The 23,752-nt window shown below is 41.8% G+C and overlaps 1 protein-coding gene across 4 annotated transcripts in view; it reads left to right on the forward strand.

Moving 5' to 3' along the window:
• Positions 1-23,752, forward strand: part of Fmn1 (formin 1) — a 389,105-nt gene that overhangs the window by 26,685 nt on the left and 338,668 nt on the right. For all 4 annotated transcript variants that reach the window (XM_011239295.2, XM_011239294.2, NM_010230.2 and 1 more), the window contains one exon: positions 9,488-11,481. In XM_011239295.2, coding sequence (XP_011237597.1) covers positions 9,609-11,481 — 1,873 coding nt within the window. In that variant the 5' untranslated portion in view covers positions 9,488-9,608. The remainder of the gene's footprint in view (positions 1-9,487; positions 11,482-23,752) is intronic.

Below are 23,752 nucleotides of genomic sequence, written 5' to 3' on the forward strand. Positions count from 1 at the left end.
ACGAGATATGAAACAATGAGTGCTTTCTTCCGACAGAGATGACGCTAAAGGAATGGAGAAAGTTGGCTGAGACACTCTCTGTCCCAGAACTCCGACGTTCCTTCTCTTCTAATACAGGGCTACAAATCCAAGAGTCCCTCAGAGGGTCCTGTCCAAAGCCTTGACCCTGTAAAGGGGGAACTCAAATATCTGTTCTAATCAAAGCTGTTCTTAAGAGCAAACTCTCCAATCTGAAAACACAAGTTACTCTTAGCATATGCAGTGATTATTTTTAACTTAAAGTTCCCATGAGGGTGAGGGATAAGAACTACATGGAGTAGGCTGTCAAATCTAAAAGAAATGCTTGCACTTTTGAAAAACAAGGCATATTTGACAAGACAGGACTGTTACATGTTCAAAAATAAGTAAAGGAAAGAAGATAATGAAGAGACAGGAAACACTGAGAAAGAAAGCCTTTTCATAGTCTTTCAATGATTTTTTTTTGTATTTGAAAATACTTTTTATTTGATGTTACCACTTTCTTTTGTGTTCTCTCACCATTACAAGAAGGAAGCACTAGACCAGTGTATACTGTCAAATTCCTGTGTTTGAAACTTCAATTTGATTGTGAAATTACCAACATTCTGATCTAGGTCTCATGGCCCTGGGAAATTTCTACAACAGATAAAATTTCTACTCCATTCGAGTTGCAGTGTATCTAGCTTGCTTTGTGAGATACTACGTGGTCCGCCATTGTGGTAAAGCCTCGAGCATTCAATAAGTCTAAATCCCATAGCTACTTCTACTTCAAGTCATGAAGAAGTGGTTTATTTCTTCAATATGGATAACATACATTATAGAGATGGCATAAAGCAGATAGTCATGTGGACCCATTGATATATGGAGGCTTCCAAATTTTATGTTCTCATGTGGATGATGTGGGAAAACGGATACTTTTTTTTATGTAATGAGACTTGGAGGAAGAGGCAGGAGGGAGTGGAGGAGGACAAGCATAGAGAAGATTCATTGTGGTGTGTGAGGGTCTCTTCAGGGCATATCATGAAACCTATCTGGGTAACTGAGCAGGTTGGTTGCTGGCTCTGAAATAAATGTGTAAATAAATAAATAAATAACCAATGAATATGGCCCCAAAATACAAACCCTTTCCCTCCCTGCTTTGATAACTCAGTGTGAATTTGCCTAAATTAAGATGATACAGTTGACCAAAATTTGGCTTCCATTTTATTTGCAGTAGATACTTGCCAGCATAATAAGACCCAACTTGGAGTGTGAGTGATTTCACAGTAAAAATGGAGTTTGAAAGATATATACGATACAAGATACATAGCCTGGCTTGATGCTTCTCTACTTGTAATGCAGAGAAAATTATAAAAGTTGTGTCTTTCTGAAGAAAGAGAGTATACAGTATCAGTTTCAGCACTTCCTGTAACACCATCCTCTCTCTTTTACTTAGCTACAGGCTTCTGGCATGAAACGAACCTTTCTTGTCAGTGATGACTCTTGCCCTGTGCTCCAAGAAACCCATGCTATCTCCTACCTGTCTGTGAGTCCTACCTTTATCTGATGTCTCGTATTTGTTTCTGTCTCTCATTTGTTCCCTCACTGTCTCCCTTCTTACTGCCCTCTTCTCTTCACCTTAAAAAGATTCCTAGGTTCCCTGTGTCTTAGAGAAATGAAACAAACATGGCAAACACAGGACTATATACCTGCTTCTCGTGTGCCTCTCCTGACCATTCTCATTGCCTTCAGACTGCTACCCAGGAAAACAGCACTATCTGTTGCTCTACTGAAAAAGAAAAAAAGAAAGAAAAAACGACTTTCCAGTTCATAATCTTGTCCATTTCTTTCTTTTTCAACTTCTGTTCAGAATTTGATGCCCCTAACTCCTCATTCTTGAATACCTGCCAGTCTCTTTCTACTCCAGTCTGTGCTGACATATCTGCCAAGTTAATCTTCCTTGAATGTAGAGCTAAACATACTTCCCTGATCAAAACTCATCAGTGACTTCGTGCATAATTTGCCCATGAAGTTAGAATTAATTTCCAAACAACCTGAATTTAAATATTTCTGCAGCAGGGCATCACTCTTGCTATGGTTTAATTTTTTTTTCCTCTAAAGTTCCTGTGTTAGAGACCCAGTCCCCAGTGCCATTGTGTTTGTAAAGGGAGAAAATAGTAGGTATGCAGGCTGTGAAGGCACCACTCTCATAAATAAATAGTGTTGTCATTGCTGGAAAAAGTTTGTTATGGTAAGTTTATTTTTTAATTTTTTAAAAGATTTATTTTATATGTATCAGTATTTTGCTTACATGTCTGTAAGTTCTACATACCTGCCTGCCTGATGCTATGGAGGCCAGAAGAGGGCATCCAATTCCTTGAAAGATGGCTGTGTGCCACCACTTGGGTGTGGGGAATAGAACTGGGATCATGTGGAAGAGTAGTCTGTGCCCTTAACCTCTGAGCTATCTTCCCAGCCCTGTGGGTTTGGCTTAAAGCCAGTTTAGCTCCATTTGCTAGTGGATTTCTGTTTCTCCTTATCCTCCTGGATAAGGAGTAGGAATGCCCTCACCAGGTGTCACACCATGGTTTTAGGGTTCCAGCCTCCAGAACCACTACTCAATCAACACGCTTATCTGTAAAACTTGTTCAGCCCCAGTTTATATTCTTTGACTAATCTCTCCTGATAGACATCTGAAAAACAATGAATTTTCCCATTGTATGTCTTAGTTGGTTTTCCTGTCTTATGTAATGATCCCAATTCTTGGCAATTCATTTTCTTCATCTCTATCTGTCAAACTTACCTTTTAGTTAGGGGCTACTTGAAACGTTTTCTTCTGCCTGACAAATTATCCTAATCCTACAAACATGGTATGCTGCAAACATTTTTAACTCTTCTGCATATTTTTTCTTATGGGTTGGGTCTCTTTCTGATTTTATTTCTAGTGAGTTTTAAAATCACTCTTAGTCCTACTTTTACAATGTGTATGTTAACAACAAAAACAAGAACGTTTTCTTCAAATGAAAGAAAATCCAGGAGGATTGTCTCCCGTCATGTTTATATTTCCTGTTTGAGGAATTAAGCAAAGTGCAAAACAGTAGCACTGCACTGAATGCCAGGGGTAGATGGGAAAGGGGCCGAGAGGCATGGATTTGTCCAAGATCACAAGGAGAATTAAACAATTTAGACTTGAATACGCATTGGGAAGGAGCAATAGCTGGTTCCTAGAGAAAGGATCTATGTCTAGGGCAGTGACTGGTTCCCAAGAGGAGGTGTGGTCTCTGATAGAGTGTATGCCCACAGCACATCTCACCCTAGCAGGGAGGGAGCCAGGTAATAAACACACTGACTGCTCTTTATTTCTCTCTGCAGTCTGCTCTGATTGTTTCTCAAAGTCCAAGTCCAAGTCTGAACTGCAGAGGAACTTATTAACTGAATTCATACAAGTCTGTTGTCTGGTGGCTAGAATGGTATGAAGAGTGCAGCATGAACCTGATTGGAAACAAGTGAAACTTTTAAAGTTCAATAATGGAAATTATGGAAAATCAGTTTCTGCAATATTGGGCCCAGATGGAGTCCCAGGTCACGACTGTGCTAGTGGCTAACCAAAGAAAGCTTTGTATTGTCTTTTAGGGCCAAAATCAATTAGGAAATGTAAGATCAGCAGACAGGATGACTGCAACTAATTCTTTGAACTTATTTTGGGTATTTTGTGAAATACATTATGAACGTGGGATAGCATCTCCTAAAAGGCCATCATTTCTCATTGTGAGGAGGCACAGCAGATATTTCCATCTGGAGCAGAGTGATGTCACCTACTTGCTATTGGAAAACAGGTCAGGGAATAAATCAGCACACAGTGTTGTCACAGAGAAAACGTCAGCCTGGGAGTTAGTAAGAGGAAATGGGAGGCATGAGAGTCCCTGGGGATACAAAGTGCTTTGACACTGAGCACAACCAGAGAAAGCCACTTCATAGACCAAATTAAGATATATAATCCAGTGTGTGGTTCCTACAGAGCTGCTGTGTTTGAGTCAAAGCAAAGTGAGGAGATGCTGCCTGAATAGCCCGGCATAGAGGGCAGTGCTGGGACACTGAATGCCACTCCACACTCTGTGTCTTTTTACTTTGCCTCTTTCCTGTAAGAGAGCTCTTCTCCCTCTGATTTCTCAAATGGAAAAAAAAATCTATGTAATGACTCAGCGCCACAGTCCTCCTGGCTAATGGATCCTCTCAGCTAGAGCCTTGGGCCTTCAAGCCTCTTTTAGCTCGGTGCCTTAGAGGCTTCAGAGTACTCACACTCTGGGTAAAGATTTTTGGAGTTTCTTGATCACAGATAATGCCTTGGGTATGAGGTCTATTGCTGTATCCCAAAAGCAGTGTGTGGCAGACAGGGTCCATTTCTTCCTCCAACCCTCAGGTCATATTCTGCCAGTGAAGAATCAGGGCAGGAACTCAAGGCAGAAGCCTGGAGGCAGGAAGTGAAGCAGAAGCTATGGGAGAGTGCTGCTTATTGTCTTGCTTACTTTAACACAAATCAGGACCACTTACACAGGGTTGGTACCACCCACAGTGGGCTGGCAGGTTCTCCTGTCGCAATCATCAATCAAGGAAACACCTTACAGACTTGCCTATAGGTCAGTCGTAGGGAAGCATTTTCTCAGTTGGGAGTCCCTCTTCCCAGATGTTAAAGTCAACATAGAACCAATACAGCTACAGAGATGGGTCTCACAAATATGGTAAAGACACTCTATGCTAAAGTTTCATGAAGGATGAAGATACCACAATAATAGGAAGACTTTTTTGTGATGGTAGCTTCATGCACTGCATTATACTTATTGCTATAAAATCTCATATCATAATTTCCTAAACCTTAGCTTGAGTTTTGTGATTGGAATGAACAGACTTTTTTTTTTGTATGTGGATGTAGTGAACTTTATTGGTGGTATTCAAGAGAGTAGAGCTCTCTAGATCCCTCCCATTATTCTGGAGGGTCTGGGGTGGAAACTGTGAGGCCAAAAGAAGTGTTCCCTAACTCCTGGGTTCCATCGCTACTGGAAACCTGGAGTCAGGAATGAAGGGGACCTGCACTGGACTTGGAAGATGAGCCCCAGGCTGCGGGTAAGAGGAACTCCAGCTTAGCTTGGCAGCAAGTGTCCTAGAACGTAGAGGTCTTCTGCAAGAGACATAGGTGGCAGTTCTGTATGACGCAGGCTGCCCGCTACAACAGTTCTTGATGAGAAAATGAGAAAGACACCCCTTACTTGTCTATATTGCTTATTTATTGTTCATCATGGAAAATGGGTGTGTAGGACTTACTCCAGGTGAACCAGAGATTAAATACCTTCTGCAGGAAGGAATGTGTGGGAAGGAAAGCTTATTGGCTAAACCTGGGCTGGTCCATCTAGATGCCTCACTGGCATGGAGAACTCTGTGTTATGTGATGAGAGATCACAATCTTCCTGTGGGGGTCATGGTCACATGCTCCAGGACAGGAGCCCAGGTTGGGAATAGGTGAAATTCCTACCCATCTCAGGTCTGAGGGTACTGGGGTTTCTGAACCCACTTGGCCTTCCCAGTCATTATCTGGTGACATGGCTACACTTTCCCCACAATTCCTCCCTTTTCTTTTTCTTTTCTTTTCTTTTTTTTAAAGGGGAGGTATCATTGGAGTGACTGTCTCTTATGTTATTTGCAGTAAAAAAAAATGGGCTGGGCTGGGGTGGAAGTATTAAAATAGAACACAACATAAGCCAGAGGGTTAATACAACATAAGCCAGAGGATTAATGAGGGGTGGGGGCTAGAAAGACAAGGGATTATTAAACTAATTAATTGTTCAGTGGATTGAAATTGAGGGTGAATTTGCACAGACTTTGTGAGGGTATTAACACTGGTTTTAAACATTTGATTTATCTCCATAGACATAACATTTTCCTTACTATCATGTAAATTTCCCCAAGTTCAATAGCCATTAGGCTCTGGTAAGAGAGTTCATCTGTCACTGGAAGGTCTCAAGGCTGTCTGTTATCTGTGGGTCTCACTGTCTGCTTGTCTTGAAAGTCTTCATTCAGATAATGTGTCTGGACAAAGGCAGCTTCCCAGCCCCAGGGAGGCCCAAGGAGATGGCAGGTCGCCTCTGTCCAGCCTGTGGTGGCAGTGTTGTCTTTTTTCCTTTTGTAGAGATAAACCTGTAGAATAACCATCACAGGGAAGCAGCCCCCCAGCAGGGTGATGTCTGTATAGGGTGGGTAATGTATATGTTAGGCCTTTACCAGTTTGATTGGGAACACATTGGTGGTATCTTGTTATTGTCCTAGAAAAAAGGCAAAGGTGTTTGAAGAACTTAGTCCTGGAAGGAATCCTTTAAGTGGTGAGTTACCTGTGTTGTATTAAGGAAAGCAGAGGGGAAAGTTGGAATTTGTCAGTTTGAGGTAGCTGAGAAGAAAATACCATGTTAACTATGTATTTGGAATAGGCAGTAACCGTTTGTCTGTAAAAGGAAACTGGTTGTTAATTATAGATTAAATAATGGTTATCAATGTAGTTGGTTTGACCTGTGAGGTAGATTAAATATGATCTTTTTGAAGCCTAAAATAAATTTTAGACAAATTGAGAAATTTTAGAACAATTTTGGGTTTAAAAAGCACGAACATTGTTTCAGGTATTCCTGCTAGGGAGAAGAACAAACATTTAAACAAAGAAGCACGGACATTTTGGGCTTAAGGGTTTTAGGTGTGTTTTTACAACTTCTCAGCAACTAGATCTCATCCATTGTTTTTCATCCGGTGGGCTCTTTCACCAGAGGGAGGAGCCTGCTCTCCCGTGCTGTTGGCTGTTGGCTGTTGGCCATTTGCTCTTGTGGTTCTGCAGTCAAAACACAGGGCATAGGCTACAGTTCAGCCTATGCCTATTGGGTAATGGCTGATACACTGCTCAAGGGGTGAGAAAACACAGCCTAAGTTGGGGACTCCAGCTCAGATGTAAAACGACATAAGCTGAGGCCAGAGGGTGGGCATCTAGGTGCCTCTAAAAATCACACAAAGTCGAAAACAAAAGGGGCTCACATTGGCCTCCGAAGATGAGCCCTGGGCCAGGGTAAGGAAAAACTCTGGCTTTACTTAGCTAGAGATGAGTGTATGTGTCAGAGATCGTGGAGGGGCCTTCTGGGAGAGCCTTAGGGGATGAGGCTCTATATGATGAGCCTCCCCACCACAGCCATGGCGCCCCCCCCAAGTCCCTGATGATGGGGTGGAGACAGGGTGGGGGAGAAGAAATTGTGCTACATTGAATTGACATAACAAACGGGTTTTCTGTTCACCAGTAGAAGCAGTAGAGAAGAACAGATTTACCCACAAATCAATGGGGGGTGGGTGGGGAGGACAGATCTGGCTTTTAAATTTGCTTCCTATAGGAAATCCTCATAGATAATTTCCTTATGTCTCTGACCTTCAGGGTTTTTTTTCCCCATCTGTAAAATGGTGCCATGCTGATTAAATGAGATGATGAATTCAAAGTATAAGTATATGTAAGTATAACTCTTCCTCGGGAGGAGGCCCTAGGCAGTCATAGTCCTACTTGAAATTACGCCATGCACTGTGAACTACTAGGAAGGGATTCTGAAAAGTCTGCAGTGCACTTCTCTACCTGTGCTAGGCACTTCTCTTCCTCCAGGGAAGTCTGTGAGCTGGAGGAGGATACTTGAAGGCAGAGGAGCGAATCTTCTGTTCCCACAATTAACAACAGCACTTCTGGCTCTCTCTCTTCAATGTGTCTGAGGATTCATAAGGGGAACTCTTGATGCTGAATGCTCAATACCATGCACAGCACCCACCCGCCCACCACTCCCCACTGCTGCTGTAAACTACAAACTAGAAGATTACCTCTCAAATGAGTTCTCAGGCCTGTTCAGAGCCTTTGTGCCACACACACGTGGATGCTTAGGATGTACCCACAGGGAGCACTTTAGAAAGACTTTAAAGATGTGGCGAGTGAAATGAGCGCAGAGCAGACCGTAGGCAGCCGTGAAGAGGGCCAGGCCTGTGTTGACTTCTCACCTCTTCTCTGTGTCTCCGCCTTGTGCCCTGACGGCCCTTCGATTAAATGACTAAGAAATAACAGGATCTGTGACTGTGAACCCCATCTATAAGGACCCTGTCTCTAAGGAAGTAGGCTTTTCAAACAAGCAGATATATTCTTATTTAAAATTATGTAATCTCTGAATCCTCTTGACACTTCTGTCTCGACCAGGTGACCCCACCCACTCACACCCACCCACTACTCCATCTCTTGGCTTCGTATGTTTTCCTTAAGGCGGTTGCATTACACATACTTCCTCCTGTCTGAACTCAAAGTGTACCCTTACATAACTCTTTTTTCTAGTTTAAAACAAGTTAAGAAGAAGAAGAAGAAAAAAAAAAAACACTTGGGGAAAGTAAATTACAAACTGTACCAGTGGTTAAATGATTGCTATTTTGTTATTCCTAGGGGACTTTCCTTTAAGTGAAAGCAACTTGAAGGCTGGATGGTATATTAACTTAAGAAATGACGTGTTACAGTATGGAGTTCTAAGCTCCATATTTGCATATGAAGATGTTAGTTATGAAGACATTTTGGGACCCCTTCAAATCTCATAAAGAAGTAGCTGTCTTTACCCCTCAGGTGACAAAAATCAGTCACTAAAAATCCCTGCGAGCCAGCAGTATTAGTCCCTCCTTTTCACATGGCTTCAAATAGGAAACCGGTAGAAAGAGAAAATATTACAAAGCAAAACCAATCTGGCCTTGATAATGCACACTGCTCATCTCAGCAGGGAGGCCAAGGCAGGAAGATCCTCAGAAATTTGAGTTCAGCCTAGTCTACATAGCAAGTTCCGGGCTAGCCAACACTATATAGCAAGACCTGTCTCAAAACAAGACAAAACTTGAGTAAGCCTTCTGATTTCCTTAATTTTAAACTTTTACATGTAAAACTTCATATTTTTTTGTACAAAACTTTCTGATAGAACATGCAGGCCTGAAGCTTCATCGATCTTCAGATATCACACTGTGCTTTAAAGTAAGAAAACCTTAGAATGTTTCTTATGATAACAAAAGCTTATCATCTTTGAAAATAATATTCCAAACACGTCATTAAAACAACTATAATATCTAAGGTTCTCAAAGTCCTATTCTCCCAGAACTCCTGAAAGGTTCAATAGCTGTTTTATAGAACAATAGAAACTGTGGTCTGAAGAAGTAGACAGACTGGCTCTAGGCCGTATAGTGAGTTCCCAAGTGAAGAAGGGGGACTTGTCCTGGGACTACAATGATAGCCCTTTCCTATCTCTTAGCTCTAGCTATACCTCCTGATCAAGGCGGATAGGAGCCTAAGAAGCCGCAGTCAGGCTCCTGGCAAAAGGAAGGACCAGTGTAGTTATGCTCTGACTGATGTCTGCCTGTGATGTGTACACACTGTTAGACGAGCAGCTTTCTTCCTGTGTTTCTCTAACAGGCAGCCTCATTGCGGGAGAGGACTGTCAGCTGCCTGCTCTGCCTAGCCATCATCACATGCCTCCTGACTGGAACTGACCTCAGACCAGCATCTCCACAGCATGAATAATTAGGTAGGCATAATGGAAGGCACTCACTGCACCCTCCAGCTGCATAACCCCATTGCCGAACTCTGCTATATCAGCTTCTATCTTCCAAAAGGGGAAGTCAGAGGATTTTCATACAAGGGCACTGTAACTCTAGACAGATCCAATAACGCTTTCCATAACTGCTACCAAGTCAGGGAGGGGCCAGACATCACCAGCCTCAGCCAGCAGCCAAACGAACATCCAGGCGACATATTTTTCAAACAGACTCCCACAAAAAACATCCTGACAGAGCTATACAAGCTCACAGCAGAGAAGGAGAGGCTGCTGGACAGTCTGCTGAGGTCAGACAACATCCTCGGTGTTTCAATGGGGAGCCAGGAGGGAAAGTTGCAGGAGCTGTCAGTAATCCTTGCCACTGGGGATGAGTATTTCCAGAGTGCTGGCAACTGGCGCAGAGAACTCCCTGTGAGCTCTCTCATTAGGAGGAGCACCCAAGAGAACAAAAAGCCCCGGAGGTCTGGCAGGAGGAGAGAGAGCCCGGAGGAGCTCCGGCAGAAGAGAACCAGGAGGAAAGGGCGTGGCTGCCAGGAGTCAGCATTTCAGATGGGGAAGGACCAGGTCTGTTCCAGTAGCTCCCTTTCTTTTCGAGCTCGGCCTAATCTCCGGCTCCTAGAAGAAAGAGGAAATTTAGTTCCTCGGGGAACGCTTACCTCTTCGCTACGGAGAAGAGAGAGCTGCCCAGCCAACATCCTCAGGACACCGGATGCAGACCTGGCCTTCGGAAACTCTGGGAGAACCTCAGAGGACACTGATCTTGAAGGACCTCTGTCCCCTGACAGCAGCCCCACTGAGGTAGGAGATGCTGATGTGGGAGGGCAGCTCAAGAGTTCTCACCAGCAGGAGCCCCCACAACCAAATGTGTCTGAAAGCCATGGGAAACATGCAGGGGCAGAGAGGTGGAGCAGCAGGACTCGGAAGTCAAAGTCATTGGAGAGGACTTGCAGTAAGAAACCTGTTTCCAAAGTGGTGGCCAAGATTCAGGAACCATCTGCCCCAGTAAAACGAATAGTTAGGGCGCATCATGACGGCAAGGGAAGGGTTGCCTATGGCCCAGAGACCCAAACTGAGTTTATCCCAAAAGCTGACTTCCTCACCCTCCCAGGAGGTGAAACTGAGACTCATAGTTCCGGGAGGCTGGAGGAGGAGCAGCCAGGGATCAAGTCATTGCGGTCCTCAGCCCCAGAAAGAGCCTCCATTACCAAAGAACCAGCCAGCACCGAGGCCGCTGTGAACAAGGTTCTCCGCAAGGTGATAGAGAGTGAGAAGTTAGACGAAGCTACAGAGGGGAAAAGGTTGGGCTTCTCTCTCAACACAAGGGCCACCCACACTTTCCCAGAAACTCGAAGCCAAAGGAAGGCTGGGCTACCGCAGAGTGGCCATAAATTCTTGCTTCTGGATCTGCCGCACACGGTAGGTCCTGATTCCCCACAACCCAAATGCGATGAGAAGAAGCCAACCCCCCAGGTTCCAACAGCTCTTGGCATGGTATTTAATAATTCATCGCCTCAGTCCAGCGCACACAAACGGCTGTCACCTGTTCCCTCGCCTCTGTCTCCAAGGTGTCCCAGTCCACAGCAGCATCATAGGATCCTTCTGCTCCCACCACTGCCTAGTGAGGGAGAAGTTGTTTTTAATGAGTACCCTAGTAGAAAGAACGACGTCTCCTCTGGGTTCCCCTCTGCTGACACCTTGGAGCCATCATCTACTACGAAGGTCACGGAGACCAAAGGAGCCAGCCCGACTTCCCTCAGAGCAAGCCAAACTTGGCTGGTGTCTGAGGAAGCTTCCGAAAAAGGCTTGGGGCCAGAGAAGATCACAGCTCCACCCCAGCACCAGTTGCCACCAGGTTAGTCTCTCTTTAAGCTATTTAGATCTGTTCATGGGAGATTCAACAACTGTTGTTCCACTTCCACTACTAAGAGACTGGCTGATTCACAATGGACTGAACCTCCTAGGGCTGTGTCATTCAGTCAGTAACAAGAAAACTGAGAATTGTGAACCGGGTGTGGTGACGATAAAGACGCCATTGACCCAGAGAACTAAGAGTGAAACTGTTTCTAGAATGCTTTATACGAGCTTAAAGATTTGTTTGTTTGTTTGTTTGTTTGTTTGTGGCACCTAAAGTTGCCCCCACAATTGCTTAAAGCTGAGACTCAAAAAGGACAAGTCAGAGAATTGGCAGCTTGTCTCTGCCTTTGATGTAGCACTGAGTAATTGGCCCATTGACCTAAATTCTACTAGTGATGCTCTGGATGTCATTGTCGGGAGTCTCTAAGCAGGATCACAAAGGCACACTGTTTTTACTCACAAGTCGGTAGCTACTTAGGTTTTGGTTGTCTTGTTTTCTATAAATACATTTGGAAGTGACATGATTTGTGACACTTTTTTTTTTTTAACCAGAAAGGAAGCATTCAATTTAATCCGAATATACTTGAGTGCATGGTATGTTGGTCCATGTCTATAAACCTAGAAGTTGGGTGGCTGAAGTGGTAGAATCACCAGTTTAAGACTAGTTTTGGTTACAGAGAGAGTTGTTGAAGGCCAGCCTGGGTTACAGAGAGAGTTCAAGACCAGCCAGACTTGATGAAAGGCCAGCTCTGTAAACAAAACACAATTTTTTTTTTTTTAAAAAGGAATTTGGTTCAGGCTCCCTTCCAATCTCCTTTTCTATTTAGCCACCCAAACGAGCACAGAGCAGCTGTTGAATGTTAAGTATGTTTTATGTATGGGTTGTCACTGGGACTAAGGTAACAATCCCATTTCTCACACATGACTTGCATGCTTGTTATGATGTGCAGTTTTTTTACATGAAAATAATTTTGAGTGTTCAATCAGGAGTCCTAATCCCGTACCCTTGGCATTTTCCAAGCCAGTGTGCCCACACTTCAGGTTTTATATGTCACTGTACAGGCGATCAGCTTTTCAGCAGCATATGGTCAGCGTCTTAGGCTAGGAAATAACTTGTAAATGATACATGAGACTACTCTAAGAGTAGAGGGTATTGGAATTTTATTTATAGAAAAGTCTTGTAACATTTTGAGATAAAAATGTTGATCTAGAAGATAAGAGTTTCTAAAAGCTTTCTGTTTTTCTTGAACTTGTGACATTCTATAAATTTCTCTACATCTCTCATTGTAGGGAGATTGTTTTTTGAAAATGTGGTAAATGCTTTTCCATCCTCTTCATGTAATATGTTGATCTTAGTTTGGTAAAATTTTGCCACTTTATCCCTCAAAATAAAAGTCAAAATTGTAAAATTTATATCATGTACTGCACAGAACTCTAATAACAAGACTACTTTCTGAGCACGGATGATAGCTTCTTGGAATCAGCAGGAAAGCAAGCTCAGTGGAGTTAGAGGAGGGAGCAGAGTGTGGAATTGTTCCCTAAACTCTACGTTTGTGTTATAGATAGTGTGAATGTCAACCTGAGAGAGTCTAAATTCACCTGGAAGGTGGGCCTCAAAGCACGCCTGTGGATAGTATCTTGAGTATGTTGATTGGTGTGGGAAGATCTATCATAATTGTGGTTAGGGCCATTCCCTTGGCAGGGAATACTGGACCATATAAAATGGAGAAAGTGAGCTGAGAATCAGCCTGTGCTCATTCATTGCTCTCTGCTTCTGGATTGTGGATGCAGAACGGCCTTCATGTTCCTGCTGCTTCGGCTTCCCAACCATGAAGGACTCTGAACCAAAATGAACCTTTCTCCCTTAAGTTGCTTGTGTCAGGGTGCTTTATTACAGCAACAGAAAAGGAAACAATGACTTAGAAATTACATCAAATTCTAGGGTTCTATGCACTCCTCATCCAGAATCTCCACATTGAATGTATTTGGTATTTTATAAGACTTTTGTCCCTTAATTTAGGACTATCTTGTCATTTGTTTCAGTTTCTTATGTTATAAAAACCTCATCCTTTTATAAGTTAGTAAGGATTAAGCTTAGTTGTCTCTAAGCACATAAGAAGACATTTTGATTTCTGTTGGCAATTGACCATGGACCCACTGAGAGACATGTTGAACAAATAGTTACATTTTCCATGTGGCTTCTCTATGCAGTTGTTCATGACCATTCTTTTTACATTGGCCCAATCTTCCACTGGGATCTTAGGTAACACTTTTAGGAGCCAATTCTAAAAATCACAGGGATTCCCTACCATGGAGACCTCCTATGCATAAGGAGGGAAACTGGGAGGAGAGTTGGAGTAGGAGGAGACCTTGGAGACCTTCATTTCTGTAGTAATTAACATCTCTTAGACTTTGTCCTAGGACACTCAAAATTTATCTTACTGGCACTGTTTTGAGAAGCATGGAGGAAGGGAGAGCTCTAGCTAGCACCTTGGATCTATGGTATATTTCTTTGTCCCCTTTCTTCTTTTAACTTCCCATTCTGTAGCCAGAGTCCTTGCCATGTTTTAGTTACTCTGCTGCTGGTGAGTTCAGAGACTATCTTTTTTCTGGCTGCTTCTCTCTTACTTTCCACATTTCCTCCCTCTCATTCTCAGCAGAGGCCTCAGACAGTAGCAGCCAGCTTTTCAGAGGTAACTCATTTACCGTCACCCTACAGTGGTCCTTCATCTCAATCCAACTCCCATGTTTCCCCCAAATTAGCTATTAACTAGATGGAGTTCACGGTCTGTGGACATGCATTTCCTGTGGAAATCACGACAAGGGTTTTCACTGATGCGACGAGAGTAAGGTAATTGAAAATACTCTTTAATTACTCAAGTAAGAGATTAACTCCTTGAGGTTTAATGTTCACATTACTTTCAGGTTTACTGTTTTCATTTATTTTTGACCAAAAGACACATTTCTAGTTGGACAACTCTAGAGCTGCAGACAAGTAAATTCTGAGTACAAAGTGAAACCCACATCTTGCAAGACCAAGCACTTAAATCCAATGTCGAAGCCACCGTGCAGGACATAACATAAAAGTATCAGAAAAGCCATTGATCCATCTCCTATTGGCTTTAAAATTTCTAACTCTTCATCCTGTGAACTGCATAAGGAATTTCTTGCATGTTGACAATATGATCAAGCAGAGCATACACTAGATATAAAAAGCATCTAGATTTTTCTTCTCATGGACCCATCTAGTGACTACTCCTTAGTGGTTATACGGGACCTTACTTTGAGAATAGAGGTATCTCCAAAATTACCAAGCCTCTGAGAAATGTATTTCCTTAAAAAAACTTTGAAGGATTTTTAGTTGTGCGAACCTACATAACAGTGTTTTGGGAGCTTAGCATTGAGATTCTTTTCTGCCTTCCTGTTTTCATTTATCTTTAACCAAAAATAAGCTCCTTTAATGGCACAAGCATCACATGACAGTTGGCTCATCACACTGAGGAAATATCTAGTCTTGCTTGTGTTGTTTAGCAAACAGGATTTTTGTTCTTTGGAGTTAGGGAGGTATGATAGAAACACAGGCCTCAAGAATAAAGTATCTTGACCTATTCTTGTGCTCATAAAAGATGTAATTAATGCCAGCTTCTTTAGAGTTGAGAGGCACTCATGTGGAAGAGTATGCTATATCTAATCCTTCCGTCAAGTCATTGGGCCTATATTACATAGAGTAGATATAAATTCTTTGCATATAAATATTGAGGTTTGATGTAATTCGATGAAATTTTTTAAAAGTTCCAAATATTAATAGATATAGATACATATTTAGCTAACTTCAGAAAGTCACCTATAATTGCAAGTAGAGTAGAGAGATTTCAGAAAGTGCATATACTTCTTATATCTAGAATATAAAAAGAATATAATTGAGTTAACAAGAGATATCAAAGATTCATCATTAAAATTACATATATGACCTAGTGACCCTACCTTTAAGAACTTTGCTTAAATGAGGTTATGTTCCTGAATGATTACATGCACACAGGTACTGACTGCAGCACTTTAGAATTTTGTTGTCATTATTATGAGTGTTATTTGTGTGCCTGTGTGTGATGGAGGTCATGTGCAGACATAGGCGTAGGAACACTGCTTTGTGGTTCTCTGCATGTACCCTTCCTTATGTGTGCTCATGGGATTGGCTTTAGGTCACCAGGCTTGCATGGCAAGCACTTTACCAGCTGAGCATCTTGCTGGCCCTAAAGCAATTTTTTAATACTTCTGCAACATCTAGGGAAAAAAAAAAACTGAACATTCATGAGCGAAGACATGTTTAAATAAATTGCAACACATTTTTTCCTCTGTAATACTATGAAACTGTCTAAAGTATTAATATAGATTTCTAACAAGCTGCAATATAATATATAGAATGCTCTGTTTCTTGTAAAAATGAACATGTCTTCTTCCCATACATAAATATGTGTTTTTTGCACAGACTTGAATGTCAGAGAGAAAGGTGTAAAGAAGAATTGGCCAGGCTGTTAACATTCAAAGGGCAAGGCAGTGGGGAATAGACCAGAGAACAGGGTGTGAGAACTGGGTGTGTCAGCTCCTTCACCTCTCTACTTTGTGTATCCTTACAGTGTTTCTCTAGATGTGGCGGGTGCATGTAACTTTTATAATTTCGAAAGCATTATTTTTACCATTTTGTTTCTTATTTTTATTTATATGTGTGTGGTTGTGCATGTAGGTGGGTGCCTGTGCCCATGTAGAGGCCAATAAAGATCAAGTGTTCTGCTCTGTCACTCTCCACCTTATTCTCTCTCTCTCTCTCTCTCTCTCTCTCTCTCTCTCTCTCTCTCTCTCTCTCTCTCTCTCTCTCTCTGGCTTTTTGAGACAGGGTTTCTCTATATAGCCCTGGCTGTCCTGGAACTCACTCTGTAGACCAGGCTGACCTTGAACTCAGAAATCCGCCTGCCTCTGCCTCCCAAGTGCTGGGATTAAAGGCATGCACATGTGCCACCACGCCCGGCACCACCTTATTCTCTTAAGGCAAGGTTTATCACTGAATCTGGAGCCAGGCTGGCAGCCAGCGAACCTCAGTGATCCTCCTGTCTCTGACCACCACAGTGCTGGGGTTATAGGCACAAGCATAGCCACACCGTTTTGAGGAAAGAAATCACACACCAAAATTAGCCAGACCCCCCTAAGCTATATATCTCAGTGAACTTCTATATAGTTAAAGTAGCCACTTGAAAGGGAATCTATAGAGATTCATATTGTGTTTTTATATTTTCAGAATCCAGTGTATTTTTATACATTTATCCATCACCAAAATGGAAAATCCGTGACAGCATTAGAGCTAGAAAAAACGATTAATTTTATATCCTCTTTCATCACTCATTTATACCTACATTCAATCTTTCTTCATTCCCTAATATTTAATCCTTTTTCCTGAAAATTTTGTCCTTTTATATTTCCTTAGAGCTAAATAGCATTCATGTGTGTGTATGTATATGTATGTGTGTGTGCACACACACTACAGATTTTCTTTTTTAAGATTGATTTTATTTTATATATATGAATTTTTGCTTGTAGGTACGTCTTTGCGTCCTTTGAGGGCTTGGTACACATGAAGGTCAGAAGAGGGCTTGGGATCCCCTAAAACTAGAGTTATGTGTCAGTCAGGAGGTTGTCAGGCTCCATATGGGTGCTAGGGATTGGCCCACGGTCCTCCACAAGAACAACAAAGCTCTAACTACTGAACCATCAGTCCAACCACATAGACCAAATTTTCACTCTCCATTCATGTGTTGGTGGACAACTAGGTTGATTCCAGTTCCTTGCCGCGGTGAATCAATAACTGTGGTGTGTAAATATCTCAGTGGTGGTGTATAGAGTTCTCTGGAAAAATGCCCAGAAGCAAAATAAATGAACCATATGGTAGTTCTATTTTTAATTTTTTGAGAAATCTCAAAGCTGACTTCCACAATGGCTGTATTTAGTCCCCAACAACAGTGAATAAGGGCTTCTTTCTCTCCACATCCTCTCAGTCTCTTGTCAGACCCATTGATGATAGCCACTCTGACTGGGGTGAGGTGCTTTGTCAAAGTAGTTCCAATTTGTATTCTTCCAAGGGCTCGGGATGTTTAACACTTTTAAAATAGTAATTGGCTACTTCTGTTTCTTTCTATAAGTGTTTATTTAGCTCATCTGCCTATTTGTTGATGGTAGTCTTATTTCATTGGCATTTCATTTCTGCAGTTCCTTGTGAATTCTAGGTATTTATTTCCTTGCTTAAAGGTAGTTAGTAAAGGTCTTCTCCCATTCGTTAGGCTGACCGTTTGCTCTACTGATTGTTTCTTCTGCTGTACGGAACCTGTCTATTCTCAAGTAGTCCCATCTGTTGATACTTAAGAGTTGGTTCCTCTGTTGTTGCTGCTCTATTTTAAATTACTAAAGCTAATCCGGTACCTATGTTTCATCTAAAAATTGCAATTTTATTTCTTTAAGGGAAAAAAAAAACCAAAGAAACATGCTTTACTGAGTGTCATGTATATGTGGGGGTAGGATTATAGTGGAAGCACATTTTCTGTGTTTTTCCTGTGTCTTCCAGTAAAGCAGGAAACTCAGCAATGAGAATATAGCATTTGTCAAAAACAAACAACTAAACAACGAACAGGAACGTATCTGGAGAGCCATGAAGGTAATGCCTGAAAGAAGTATATTTGATGGTAAAATTAGATGAGCATAGCACAAAATCCAGAATCTAACCATGAAGGCAATATAGTGGGGCTTCTGGATGCAACAGAGTTCCAACACAGGAACAGACCCACCTCCAGGCCCTTCTGGGAAGGGGGTTTGGGGGTTGAGGAGGGTTATGTGACAAAGAATGGCATGATGGGGGGTGGGGCTGAAGAAGGGACCAAAAGAAGAAGAGCATATGAAATACCCTTGCCTGACTTTCTAAAGTAAAGCCAAAGACAGGTGTAAGGGGATCATCAAGCTGCCAGTTATGGCCTACAAGGTCTGCCCTTCAGGGCCCAGAGCACCAAAGGGTGAAGTAGACCCTGAGGAGCAGCACAAGGGAACTTTGATGATGCAGGTGAACTGCCTATAGCATGGAGACCAAGAAAAGACTTGATTGTAACTGGAGGAAGTCATCTCAGTAGAACGATCTGCTCTTAGGTAGTTGGTAAGTGGGTGGTAGGCAGGTAATTAGTACACACACACACACACACACACACACACACACACACACACACACACACACACACACTGTCAGATTGTCATTGGTTGAGGCGTCTAAAATCTCACACTTTTGAAGCTGCCATGGTGTCACACATCTTTAATCCCAGCACTTGAGAAGTTGAGGCAGGTAGATCGCTGAGATACAGGCCAATCAGGACTACATATTGAGACCCTGTCTGAAAACACTTAACCCAAACCAACAACATGAAACACCTCACCCTTTTGAGCCTGTAATTGAATTACAAGCATTTCATCTCATTGATGAAGCTGAATATTGACTATTGAAGACATAGGTTTTACCCCATTTGTTTCTATTCTCTGAGTAAGGGTGTTTTTGAGAATGATGGGAACATTGGCTAGCACTCTGGACCCACATTCTTTCGCTTGATAACTGTTATTATGTAATAACATTTTTTGTTTGTTCCTTTGATGGATTTCACCTGCTTTCTGATCAGTGCTATTAAATAATTACCTTAAAAAAAATAGAATCCTACTATGTAGCTCATGCTGGCCCCAAATTCAGCAATCTCTTGTGCTGGTATTGTAGGTCTGAGTCAAGACACCCACTGAGTAATTCTTAGATAGAACTCAAACCATATTGAGTGGGCCATGGAATGTGAAGCCAGGGCACACCATCTGCCTAGAGTTCCTCTGCATGGCCCGGCAAGGCAGTCTCCAGTTTATAGTGTATTGTAGAGTTTCCTACTCCCACAGAGAGGTTTGCAAGTTATTTTCATCCTTATAAATTTTCTAGTGTTTCAAGCCTGATTCTTTCTATGGGGCCCAGAACCTTACAGGAAAGGGGGTTGGAACTAGGTTAGAATTAGAATTCAGACATGCAGACGGTTGCAGACGGGTTTGTGGGGTCTTTGTAGGACAATTTAGGTAATAGAAAAGTTCACAGAAAAATGGGAAGATGATCATGAGAGAAGTTTGGGTTGAGCATCTGGGCAGGCCATCCCTGCCCCTGGGAAAAATACCTCTGTCTCAGTGCAGAAGGGAGCTTGGGATGGAGGGAAGTCTGTTGCTGGCTGTCAGAGCCCAACAACTAGCAGTGTGGAGACTCAAGACAAGCAGAACCCTCCCTGCTGAGAACTAAGCAGAGGCTGCATGGAAGAACCATATGGCTGAATGGAACAGCAGGGCTCCCAAATAGTGGATCCAGGCATCAGTGAGAGGAGGGGCTGTGGAACAGATCTGCCTTCACGCTAGCAAGGGAACCTGGGCTTAAAGCATTGCAATTCCCATGTCTGTAAGTCTTGTATTAATTATATTCCTAAGATACTAAGTTGGATCATCCAAGTGTTAGGTGTTTCTTCCTAAGTCATGATACCTTTTGTTTGCTAAGAACTTAAGTTAATGTTCTGCATCTGAGTTTTCTGTGTAGAGAAAGAGCTGCCAAGTCACCCAGTGAGTTACCAAAGCCATCGACTTTCAGATTTCCCAGAGGAGTCGTGGAAAGTAAACAACATGTGAAGCCCGAGGCCCTTCCATTCTCCCTAGAATTCAGAGCTGTCTGGGCATGTCTGTGTAATTAGAAGGTTAGGCCCATCCAGAGTCTATTCTTTGAATCTGCAGAGGAATATCACAAGGGACAGCACACATGAAAAATTAGAGGACGTGAGGCACGTTGAAAGGTACCATCTTCAATATGAAAGATAACTCTGAAAACAAAATGATGCAAGTCCACCAGATCTTCTAGGCTCCTAGGAAGCTCGTGTCTGCTTCCTGGAAAGAAAACAGCAAAAGACAGGGTTGTTAGTTGAAAATAATGTTACTAAAATTTCTTCGAGACGTTGAAGATGCAATCTCTATAGCAGAATATACTAATATGAGTTCAGGGTCTCTACCCAGGGTGCCCTTGAAGCAGCAGGACAGGTATAACATGGTGGAGTGAGCTAGATTTTATATTTTCCTAAGAAGTGGGAGATGTAGGCAACTGTGCCTTGGGCAATCCATCTGGCATCTTCTATTGGAGCAGAACAAAGTACCAATTTTGTCAGCATCAAAAGGCACCTTTAAGCAGCCAGAATGCAAGAGAACAGTACCCAAGAGGTTGAGTCCATATGATTCCTAGGAGGATCCAGGACGAAATTGGTGCAGTGTAGGGGATGCCCAACTCTGAAGATGGGTAAAGGCAGCTTAGTTTGCACCCCAATATCCCACTGACTGCATTTGTTAGATGGCATAATATCTAATTCAGAATGTTCTTTTGTGAACTGATAGCATAATGTCATTGAAAATACTTCATGTATCACTAGGAAATGTCAGCTTCATTATAACCACAGGTTACTGTCAGCCTATGGGGAATGTGGTGGGACTTTAACAGTCGTTATTTGTTGCTGTTCTCCAGTGATAAAATGGTGCTGCAACTATATCTTAGAGCCAGTATGTGATTTCTCTGTGATTTCTTTGCTCTTGGTTAAATCTGATACATTTGTTTCTAGTTCTCTATTATGTTAATTTGTGTTGTATTGTATTTTGGAACAGGGTCTCACTTTGTATCCCAGTAAATGCATGGCAATCCTCCTGCCTCAGATTCCTGAGTCTTTAAGGTATAGAGTAATCCATGCTTGGCTTGCTTCTGGCTTTTGTTGTTTGTTTGTTTGTCTGTTTTGTTTTTGATTTGGTTGTGTTTTTAGGTAATGGCTTACATAATGATTTTGTCTCTTTTGCATAGGTTAGTACTGGATTTTTCTAAAGATCTATAAATATCATAAGGAAAGGAGCCATTTATATATAATGCCTCTGATGTACTTGCAAAAGCCTTGGTTTAAAATGGTTCACAGTAGCTTTTCAAATTAATTCTGGTGTAAATTTTTAATTAAATCACAAAGGAACTAAAATTGAATGTTTGATTGCTAATGTCACTGAAATATAAAATCATAAATTAAGTTATGAGATAATAAAAGACAAGAGAAACTAAAGTTCTCTTTTGTCCTACTAATTATTCGTGGAGCATAAATTTGTCTCTAGAAAGCATTCTTAATTTTTACAGGTATTACCCATTGAGTTCCTCCAGATTCCTGTCTTATTTTGTCAAGTTGAAAGCTTTTAGACCTCACTTGCTTGTATCATTACACAATAACATACATCTTATTTTAAAAGTCCCCATCAGACTCTTTGGTTTTATGACTTGCATTTCATTAATAGTGGGTCAACTTGTGCTAATCTTTTAAAATATACTTGCTGGGTTAATCAAAAGCAACCTTCCAACTTACAATGACCAAGCAGTTGACTATATCTATCACCACAAATGTGTGCCCTCCCATAACTTCTGCGATGATGCAAAAGTGAAAGAATTTTGAAAATGTGATTGAGTGACTAATTTGTCTAGACAGTGATAGGAGGGATGACACGCTGACCTTCAGAGCATTCAGTCAGAACTGCTGAAAATTCCTTTAGCTGACTCCCACGAATGGAGTAGGATTGGTTTTTCTCTGCCCTGTTCTCGGTATCTCATTACTGCTGAGAACTTGTACAGCTAGTATTAGAACACAGTGGAATTGAAGCTAATGTTACTCTTTTTTAAAAATGTTATCATCAAAGTTAACACTAATATTACATATATGTAGAATTAATTTGAATACATGGAATGTTCTATGTACTCAATAGGCATTTCATTGAAGAGTGAATTGTTAGAAGGGTGGATGGATGGATAGATAACATAGCATCTTGTCTGCAAACTGACAGTGGGAACAATGTTTTCCCACTCTCCCTATGTTAAACAGAATGAAACTGCTCCATGCCATGTTATGTGATTAGCACTGGTATTAGACACTGTTACAGTACATCCATTCTTACAAGTTATCCCTGCAAGAGTTTAAGAACTCTAAGGCCCACAGACCGTGAAAATGAAATTAAATGAAAAAGGTTTATATACGTGCATGGCAGACAATTTTATCAGAGATCTTATATTTTATAATGAAACTTAACTTTACTGTCAAAGCCAGGGGTAGCCAAGTGACCAAACTTGACATAGAAACCAAAGGTATTTAACGTTTCATGTTTCCCACTGGTCACAGATTAACCATGTTGCATTATGCATTATGCATGATCAAAGGCTGGCACATTTGCACTTTGCCTTGCACAAGCTATGCTTTATGACCCATCATACATGAACTACAAGGCTGGGCAGGTGACTGTTGGTGCTCTTGGCTGCGATCCAGGGTTGTCTGCAATGCTCACCTGCTGAGTGTCTAATGCCCACCACTGGCATTCACCTTCCGTGTGAAAGCATTCTTCTAGGAAACTTACTAACATGCAGCCATAAACCGAGGCCACTTGACCTGTTTATGTTTCCTAAAGTTTCTGGTAAAACGTCAAACGTCACACTGATCTGCCTATAAAGCTCCTGTTATCACCCAATGAGGCAAGATTTTGATAGGATCCTAAGAGTGGATGCTGAAGAGAAGGCAAGAAAAGAACAGATGGATCTGGACAATGGCCTGAACGTTTGAGATGTCAAGCAATGGGGAAGTGTAGGAGCCCCAAGTATCTTCGTTCCATCTGCAGAATTCCTTTAGTTTTGCTACATGGTATAGCTTAATCACAGAGGATATGCTGAGCCTGTCTTAGTTTCTGCCCTGATTGAAGAAAAGAATAATTATTCTGGACATGTACATAAAAAGGCAGGAATCTTGAGACCTTAAATCCCTTCAGTAGAGTGAGCTTCCATAGTCTAGTACTTACTGTTTCCTCTCTGGTCTTGTCTTCTGTTTCTTCTACCAAAAGCTTGTTCTCACAACTTCCCCTGAAGTAACTGTAAGAGGTTGCCTCCATTTCTGGTTGCCTCCATACTAATCACAGATAGGGACAGGATGCTAGAAATGAACACTTTGGGTTAAATTCCAGATATGCATCCTGCTAGAAGATTGGTAATTTATTGCACTTCCTTTCTGTAAATTAGAATGATACATACACACGTGCGCGCACGCACACACACACATGTGTACTGAAGAGCTTTGTTCTTCAGTATATGTTTATCACTTATTTCCCCAAAAATATTTAGATCACTTTCGTTTGAA

This window comes from Mus musculus, chromosome 2, assembly GCF_000001635.26.
Source record: "Mus musculus strain C57BL/6J chromosome 2, GRCm38.p6 C57BL/6J".
NCBI classification, from domain to species: Eukaryota; Metazoa; Chordata; class Mammalia; order Rodentia; family Muridae; genus Mus; species Mus musculus.